Genomic DNA, 10,077 nt, shown 5'->3' with positions numbered 1-10,077 from the left:
ATCCTTTGTTTACTTACAGTCTTCTTTCTAAGGTTTTAATTAATGCAGATGTGTAAGACCTGATGAAAGACTGGATTTGCATAAAAGTTGTTAGATACTATTGTGGGAATAATCACTGATGACATTGTGGAAATTGTTGAGTAACTTTTGCAGTACTTAATCTTCTTTCTTATTAGCTCATAACCCTTAACTCTGGAAAAATCTGTCTCAATCCATTCTAATTGGTCTTGGAGATTTAAACCCCTTCTCTTCTCACACCACAACAAAATAACCAAAAATGTTGGCCTACACCTATATTTACTTTAACCTACCTCTGAGCCATGAAATAAATACAAGCTCCACCATGTCAAAACGGATAGAGTTTAAGCAGGTCTCTCAGGACACACTGTTGACTTTTGACATTGCAATCTCCTGAGTAGCTTTAGTATTTTCTGAGATCAATCAAAGCTACACAGATACCCGATCATAATTCTGGAGCTTCACTTTAGTTTTTCATAATTTCTTGTTGTTTAGAGCATCATCACTTCCATCCTGCCTCTTAATGTACACTGAATTCTTTTTGTTTTTAAATATGTTTTTGTTTGTTAGTTTTGTTAATCCTCACCTGAGGATGTTTTCCATTGACTTTTTTTAAAAAGAGTGAAAGGGAGGAAGAGAAACAGAAAGAGAGAAACATTCATATGAAAGAGATACATTGATTGGTTGCCTCCTGCACATGCCCAGGGATCAAGCCTGCAATTGAGGTGCATGCCATTGACTGGAATCAAACCCTTGACCCTTCAGTCTCTGGGCCCATGCTTTATCCACTGAACCAAACTGGCTAGGGATTACGTATGTTTTTTATTGATTTTTTTAGAGAGAGAGAGGAAAGGAGAGGGAGAGAAAAATATGGATGTGAGAAACATCAATTGTCTGCCTTCTGCATGCCCCCTACCTGCTGGCTATTAAGCCTGAAATCCTGACAGGAATAGAACCAGCAACTTTTGGTGCATGGGATGAAACTCAACCATCTGAGCCACACTAGCCAGAGTGTCCACTGAATTCTTATAGCAAAAATAAAATACCTATGCATATACATAAGATTGGAAAACACACACACACACACCCCCACACCCACCCCCCCCCCACACACACACAGACACCCACACCCACACACCCCCACACACACACACACACCCCAAATACTTAAAAGACTCACATTATAATCTAATGGAGAATATAATATAATGGGGAAAAATGAATTCTCATATGCTACTGTTGGCTATACAAATGGGTATAGCTACTAGTATATCAGAGAGCAATTTGTCAATATATAGTCAAGGTAAAAATGCATATATCAAAAAATTCCAGCAATTTCACTTCTAGGAACAGAACCAAAAGGAAATGTGCACAGTTTCATTGCAATGTCTTTGCTGTAGATAAACTATTAAAACTATGTAAATGTTCATTAGCTGGGGAAAATTGAATAAGTAAATGATGGAATAGTCAGTATTTTGTGCAGCAAATAAACTATATCTTCATGTATTAGCATGAATACACAATAAACATGGGAAACAAAAAAGCAGGTTTCAGACTAATATATACAGCATGATTCAAAATATGTAAAATCTGAAAAATATGGCAAAAAATTTAAATGGTAGGTATGTTATTTTATTATTTTCTCAAAATTTTCAATTTTTGAATATATTCAATAATCAAAAAGAAAAAGGAAAGTATCAATTGCATACCTAATTTTCTATGTGGATTTCTATATACAGTGTTCAATTTTCTTATTTAACTATTGATTTATTACAATGTTTGAGTAATTTTTAGAAAAAAATGATATACTAATAAAATACCTTACTATATTTAGATTCCCCAAAAACTAAATAGAAATTGAAGAAGCTGGGGAAAATGAAATGGAGAATGCCCCGACCCGTGGGGCATGCAACGTGGGTACCGTGACGATTCCTGTAAGGGAATGAGAGGATAGGAGACGCGAAGAAATGGAGGCAAGACAGGATTCTGATCAAGCCTCAAATTTTATTCTTACAGCGGCAGAATATATATTGTTTTAGGGAGGGGGGTGGGGGTGGAGAAGCCTATTAGCTTATCAGCAGGGTTGTAGCAGGCTCCGGTTGTGGCGGTAGTTGCTTCAGGGTATGAGATAATTATCTTTAGCTGCTGACCAAACCTCAGGACATACGTGGTTTCTGGTAACTAGGAGTTTCCAGAACTTAATGGCCTTGACGTGGTTACTACCAGAAACTTATTGTTCTTAAGATGGCTTTGTCTAGGCCGGTTTCTCCGATGGCTCCCAACAGGAGAAGGCATAATCTTAAAGAATGGGAATGATTTAGGAATTTACATGACATAGAAGGATGTTGCTGAAGAGACCTGACAACAGTTATTGAGGAACAAATTAGTATGGCAAATTTGTGGGACAGAGAAAAAACTGCTTGGGATAAACATGTTGGGAAATAAGTTTAAAAATAGTGCTGAATATATAAGATAGTTAGCTTATAAAGGGAGATAAAAATTAGAAACTGTAATATGATTTGGGATAAGAAAATTTCATAACTAAAGAAACATTTAAGGAATTATTCTGGCAATATTACTCTGTAGTTAATTGTTGAGAGGAGGTCATAGCATTCCAGGTATAAAGGCATGGATTATGGTATTTATCCACAGTTGGGATTTCAGGGTCTTGAGATACAAATATTCCTCATTTGACTGAATACAGTCAGATTGCACTGGCCTCCTTCCTATGGCACTAGCACTTGCTTATAATCTAATTTGAGAACATCTAAAGGTTTTCAAGAGTTATTCTCGTGTTGTGGGGAAGGAAATGAGAGCCAGCAATAATTGCTAGCATGAATTTAGGGGTTGAATTCTATGACTTGATTATTATTTTTTAAAATATATTTTTATTGATTTCAGAGATGAAGGGAGAAGGATAGAGAGATAGAAACATCAGTGATGACAGAGAATCATTGATTGACTGCCTCCTGCATGCCCTCTCACTGGGGATCGAGCCGGCAAACCAGGCATGTGGCCTGACCGGGAATTGAACCCTGACCTTCTGATTCATAGGTCAATGCTCCTCCACTGAGCCAGGCTGGCTGGGCTGATTATTTCTTAAACTAGATGCCTGATGCATGAAGATTCGTGCAAGAATAGGCCTTCTTTCCCCTGGCTGTCAGCACCGGTTTCCCTCCAGCGCCCAGGACCTGGGCCTTCGCTCTGGCCACTGCATCCCACCTTCTTTGCTCCCAGGGCCAGGAGTTGCCATCTTTGTTGTGTTAATTTGCATATCCCCTCCTTATTGGCTGTAGGCGCTGCCATCTTTGTTGTGAAATGATGATCAATTTGCATATTCTGTCTTTATTAGATAGGATATGTTTGATAAGGCTTATGGACAATTCACCATTGATTGAATATTCCTAGATGCTGAAAGTTGGTTGCTTGTCTGAGGGGTAGTGAGGAGGACACTGCAACACTTGAATTTCCTTTCTAAATTTAATAAGTACATACAGGTATTTGGAGAAAATGATAAATAATCTGTACTCCCAATATACTACAGATTTAACTTTGTTTTCAAATAGACTTATTTTAAGTATCCATCTGTATAGGAAATAGATAAAGATCCTGCCCCTCCAAAAGTCAGTTATACAATAGAACTCTTAGGACAAAATAAATTAAATTATGTTGAAATTTAGTAAAATGAAAATTTCAGAAATTTTATACTTCACAAGTTATGTATGTTATTTCCTGAATAAAAAACATCTTGTTTCCTTATTTACAGTTTATTTATCCAGTCTAATATACATATTTAGTCATAAAGACTGTCTTTCTTCTATTATAAAAACATCCATTCATTTTTAGAAATTTATGAAATGCTCACTATATAATCTCTACTGTTCTAGGTGCTGGGAATTCAGTGATGTATACAGAATAAGACAGTGCCTGTCTATACATATCAATTTATATTAATATATACATACCCACAGAAATAAACTATATGTAAAGAAATAGATATTTACAATGAGTTTTATTTAGTCCACAAAACTATAACAAATTTACATAACAATGAGTCAGTCATGCATAAAAATCTAAAAATATTATAGAAGAAAAAACAAAAGTTTTTGTCTTAAGTGAACATCAGCATTCTTCTATATTATTTTTATTCCCCAGGTGATTCTGAGGTAGATGAGGCCCTGGAGTCATTTCAGGTATCTTCAGCAAAAACAAAAGGCATATCCAGTAGAAATTGGTGAATATATATTCAATAATTTCTATAATTGTAATCATACTGGCTCCACAAAATAGGCCCAGTTGGCCACCAACATCTGCTGTAATAAAACCAATAAATTGAACCAGTCATATTTTATTTTTAATAAAAAGGAAATTAAGCATCACTAGAATTTAAATTTTTGAGGCTAATAAATTAATCATAATTATTATTGATATCTGAAGATGAGTTAATTGTATTATTTTAAGTTTGGTATAAATAAAGTCATAGCAATTAATAGTATCTTAAAATAATATTCATATAAATCTCTTCAGAATGGGGAGAGGAAGAGCAAACATAAAACCTGTATCCAAAATATAACTCAAAGACTTTGTAGGATATTAATACAAACATAAAATATTCTTGACAATTACAAATTTATTTCCATGCATTGAATGAAGAGCAGAAATGGGACATTCAGAAGGCATTATTGAGCAATGATGTTTTCCATCTACATAAATTTCTACACAATTTGTGACTTCAAGTATCCAAATTATTTTTTTAAGCATTTATAATACTTATTTACACTAAAATATATTAACACAGCACTGCCATTTTCTTAAAAAAAATTGTAAATCCATGTTTGTCTTTATTGAATGTGCTTTTTTATTGTGATAAAATCTACATTTTAATAGCATAAATTTTATTATTTTAACCACTTTTAAGTGTACAGTTCTATGGCACTAAGTACATTCACATTGTTGTGCCACCATCATCACCATCCATCCCCAGAACTTTTTTATCCGCTCAACTGAAACTCTGTACCCCTAAACAATAAATTCTTCATCCCACTTTTTGTCTCTATGAATTTGACTTCTCTTTCCTTTTCAAATAAATTACGCCCCGGGGCCATTCTTAGGCTCATGCAACGTTGGTAAAGTGTGATAATGAAGTAAGTGTAGGCTCGCCCAGGAGCTTTAAGGAATTTCCTCCCTACTCAGGGTCTCAGCTGCCAGTGACTGCCTGCTGTCATTTGACCTGACTCCCATTCCCTCTTTTTCCTCTTGCTGACTTCCCTCTAATATGCAGTAAGATCTAGGAAATCAGCAATTCCTTTTGTTAAGGACTGTATGAAGAAGGAGAGTGAGCGCACAGTGGTTAAATGCTAAATTTTGCCAGCTCGGGATCTTCTTTCCAACTCACTCTGGGTAGAGTTCTATTTGGAGGTGTGAGCTGCCAGACATTCTACCCTGATATTGGATGCTGAACACTACAGTAGTCGCTTGCTGAGGAGGGGGTGGGGAAGTCTGAAGGGAAAGAAAGATGCCCTGTGTGACTGAGATAATGAACACCAGCCTTTTCTTTGTGAAAGCCCTGGTGAAGTTTGCAGGGGGTGTGTCCTGGGAGTGGAAAAGTTTCTGGTTTAAATGGTAGGTGAGTGACAAGCACTACTGATTTTTCTTCCATTGATAAGCTAAACCTTAAATACAAAAGAAAAAAAATACTGATCGAAAAATTTTCTTTTAAAACTGAGGAGCAATTAAATAACACTTACCAAGTAATTCAGATACACTCACTGCTTTTTGCTGCTGAGTTATCTTATAATTTAGGTCACTATAGTTTATTTCAATGTTTACAAGATTCTCCCTGGGGATACAAACAGAGTTAAGTTAGCTCAAGATTGTCAACACTAATGTTCATTCCTATTTGACAAAAGGAATAACCTTTTTGGTTCAGATGCTATTTAATGTGAAATTAGACACACCATCATTGTGAAACAGGAATTTTAGGGGGATATAGGCAGGCTTAGGGAATTTTTAGAATTGGGGTCCAGGAAAAACACAGAGAGAAGGTACATCTCCTAACACAAGGAAGCCAGGTGCAGGGAGCAGCAACAGTTGCATTTACATAAGACACGGGAGCTGGAAGTAGCCAAAAAGGTTTATATTTACAAAATAAAGAAGGAAGAAAGCCAGAAAGAAAAGAACAATGAGGGAGGAGGGCATCACCTGTCCCATGTGGTGTTTGACCTTTGAGCTCAGGAGTTACTATAGTAACCAGTCTAAGGGAATAGTGATCAATCACAGGGGATATTAAGGCATCAGGATCTGCAGCCTTTATAAGCCATTGGGAAAAAAGAACTCAGTGGGACCCCTCCCCACCTGGGAGTCCATTCTGTGGGACCCTTTCCCCCTCCCCATGCGGGAATCTGTACTTGTTCTTCAATAAATCTACACTTTTGCTGTACCACCCTCTGTCTGTGGATTCATTCTTCTACTCCGGCGGACAAAGAATCCAGGTTCCAGTCCAAAAAGTCCATTTCAATTGCATTTAATACTAATCATAATACCTTCATTTAGAGACCAGTCTTGTCATGCTTGGTACTTAAGGGAAGCATTTTTCCCCAGACCCAATAGTTTTTTTATGCTTCATTCCCGAGAAACTGGAAAAATAAATGTAAACATCTGCCAAGTACATTCGAGTATTTATCAACATTTAAGTGTGTGTCTAATTTTAATTTAAATTTTTGTTCTGTCCTATGTTACTTATGTGATCCTAGAGAAATTGCATGGTTTTCCTGAGTCTTGGTTTCCTCATCTGTGGCCAAGATTTTAGGTTCAGAATTTTGGCGAAGAGAAATTAAATAATGTAGTAAAGAACTGACATATATTGGATATAGAGTAAACAGTAGTCATTTATTTTATATCACTAATATGTTAAAATCCTCAGAGACTGTGGATATTTTTTTTAGTGTAATAAATGGATACTAATTTGAAGTCAGTTTTGAGAAAGACAAATACCCATATAATCTCACTCATATGTGGAATCTAAAGAACAATATAAATGAACAAACAAAGCAAGAACAGACTCATAGATACAGAGAACAGACTGATAGTTGCCAGAGGGTAGAGGGTTTGGGGGACCAAATGAAAAGGTGAAAAAATTAAGAAGTACAAATTGGTAGTTACAAAATAGTCACTGGGATATAAAGTACAGCATAGGGAATATAGTCAATAATATTCTAATGATGATGTATGGTGCCAGGTAGGTACTGGAAATATCAGGGGAAACATTTTGCAAGTGTATGATTGTCTAACCACTGTGCTATACACCTGAAACTAATACAACATAACATTGAATGTAAACTGTCATTTAAAAATAAATAAATAAAATTTTATATGTGACCAAATTATCTAAACACTATTTTAAAATATCATTTTATGTAGTCTTAGATACTCTCACACTCTCAATCTCCAGACAAGACTTCTATCTTGAACTTCAATATGTCCAGCTACCTCTTAGTATTTCTATGTGGATGTTCAATTGGTGTTTTATGTTCAATGTATTTCAAGTCAAACCCTTGATTTTTCCCCATTTATAATTTAACTAGAGGACTGGTGCACAAAATTCGTGCATGGGAAGGGTGTCCCTCAGCCCAGCCTGCACCCTCTCCAATCTGGAACCCTTAGGGGATGTCTGACTGCGGTTTAGGCCCAATCCCACAGGGGTCGGTCCTAAACCGGCAGTCGGGCATCCCTCTCACAATCCAGGACTGCTGGCTCCTAACTGCTTGCCTGCCTGATTGTCCCCTAATCTCTCCCCTGCTGGCCTGATTGACATCTAACTGCTCCCCTGCTGGCCCAATTGTCCCCAACTGCCCTCCCCTGCAGGCCTGGTTGTCCACAACTTCCCTCCCCTGCCAGCCTGGTCGCCCCCAACTGCTCCCCTCCTGCTGGCCTGATCCCCTCCAACTGCCCTCCCCTGCCGGCCTGATGGCCCACAACTGCCCTCCCCTGCTGGCCATCTTGTGGTGGCCATCTTGTGCTGGCCATCTTGTGATGATGTCATGTGCAAGGGCCACCTAGGCTTTTATTAGTATAGATAACACTGCAAACCAATCCAACAGTAAATTTATTTTACCTTTTACATATATTCAGAATCCAACCACCTCTTGCTCTGCTTCCTGCCATACCAACCTCCATTCTATTCTATCCATACACAAGCATGCTGTTGGCTTAGAATTTTTTCCTCTGCATTTGGTTTTCCCTCCTTCCAGAATGTTCTTCCTTCATAGAATGTCAAAATTAGCTCACCCTGGCCAGTGTGGCTCAGTTGGTTAGGCATTACCGGAGCTCTGAAAGGTCAAAGGTTCAATTTCTGGTCAGGGCACATGCCCAGATGGCAGGCTTGATCCCCAATAGGGGGCATGTAGGAAGCAGCCAATCAATGTTGTGCTCTCACATCAATATTTCTGTCTCTCTCTAAAAAAAAAAACCTTAAAAAAAAAGAGACTAGCTTTTGTATCTCCTTGAGGTCAGCAGTTTTCAAAGTCTGGTCACAGACCCATAAGGGTCCCCAATATCTTTTTTGGGGCTTCATGAGGCCAAAATTATTTTCATACTATGTTAACATATTATTTGACATTTTCACTCTATTTCAAGAGAACTACAGTAGCCAGTTTATACATGAAACATCATTTTTATTTTAAAAAATTACTGACACACTATAACTATTTAGACTATGATATTTCATGGGATTTTCACAAAAATGAACAAAATGAACCTGTCCCTTTAGGAAAAATAATTAAGAAGATCTGCAGGCAATAATAAGTTTTAAGCTTTACTTTTATGCTAAAGTTAAAATTTTGAAAAAATTATGTCTGCTATGATGAGCTTGAAAACCCTCAAATTTTTAAAGATTTTTTCTGATGAAATAAGTAATAACATTAAAATGAAATGTATATTATATAATCAAATAAATCAATATTTGGAATATCTGCATAACCCAGAGAATTTTCCTAATGACCAATAAGTGATCTTCAAAATCATGCATGGGTTAAAAATATCAGCTCAAAGATGCAAGGTATACAATCGATAGATAGTAATATCATTGATTATGAAAAATTCATTGATATGTTTTGATATTACACTGCTGATAGCTTTCAAATGTCACCATTCCCATTCCCTCTTCTAATTATTTGTAGAAAGCCCATGCACTCCTTCCATTGGCACCTGGGAAGGTTAAACCACATAAGCCCTGGCCCACTTTTGGTATCTCATCCAAGTCCTACCTCCTAACCACAATGAAAGGCAAAGTCAGTCTTTTTATAAACGCAAAGGGACTTGAGACCAAGAAGTTTGAGAAGCACTGCTTTGCTCAACTGTTACTTTCCCAGGAAGATCTTATTTGATCACAATCCTCAACCCTAAGAACAATCTTTCCTGACTCTGGCTTTCCAAGCCCCCTTTGCTGCTTCCTTTTCCTCCACAGCACAGCATCATCTGAGATGACTATTTGTATTTATTGTCCATCTCCACCTCAACGGAAATAAATGCAACAAGGTGGGGATTTTGTCTTTTGTACATAGGGTATCCCTAATATCTAGAACACCCCTAACTCCTGACACTTTACAGGTGTTCATTAAGTGGACAAATAAGGAGACAAATTAAAAAAGAAACCAAATGAATGGATAAATATTAACCTGTCTGTCTTATAAGATAAGGTGGAAACCAACCACCTGGTGATTATCAGTTGGCAATAATAATTGTCATTAAGAATGGATTCTATTAGTGTTGTTTCCTAGGATTATATGGTGTTCTTTAATATATCTAAGAAAGATAACTATAAATCACTCTCCTATTGTTTACAGTTTTAGAAATCAATGTTCACAAATATACTTAATTCAAAATATATCACTAATATGTTTACTTAATTTCCATTGGTTTAGCCCTGGGTAACTGGACAATGCACTATGTTTACATCAATAATCACAGATATTGTAATATTTACAAATAATAAAATAATTTTCAAATTGAAGGAAATAGTAAAGTTGTCTTGGAAGTCTAGAAATTTTAGCAATATTGCAA

General features: G+C 36.7%; 1 protein-coding gene across 1 annotated transcript in view; it reads right to left on the bottom strand.

Annotated features, from left to right (window-relative positions):
- Window positions 1–3,932: 3,932 nt before the first annotated feature.
- Window positions 3,933–10,077, bottom strand: part of ASIC5 (acid sensing ion channel subunit family member 5) — a 28,276-nt gene continuing 22,131 nt past the window's right edge. Inside the window, exons 9-10 of the mRNA XM_036314883.1 lie at window positions 5,766–5,857; window positions 3,933–4,331 (exon numbers count right to left, since the gene is read on the bottom strand). Of these exons, the coding sequence (XP_036170776.1) occupies window positions 4,141–4,331; window positions 5,766–5,857 (283 nt within the window). The 3' untranslated portion in view covers window positions 3,933–4,140. The remainder of the gene's footprint in view (window positions 4,332–5,765; window positions 5,858–10,077) is intronic.

The sequence above is a fragment of the Myotis myotis genome, unplaced genomic scaffold, assembly GCF_014108235.1.
Source record: "Myotis myotis isolate mMyoMyo1 unplaced genomic scaffold, mMyoMyo1.p scaffold_m19_p_6, whole genome shotgun sequence".
NCBI classification, from domain to species: domain Eukaryota; kingdom Metazoa; phylum Chordata; class Mammalia; order Chiroptera; family Vespertilionidae; genus Myotis; species Myotis myotis.
Note: the sequence above shows the minus strand (reverse complement) of the source record. Positions and strands in the feature narration are given on the sequence as shown.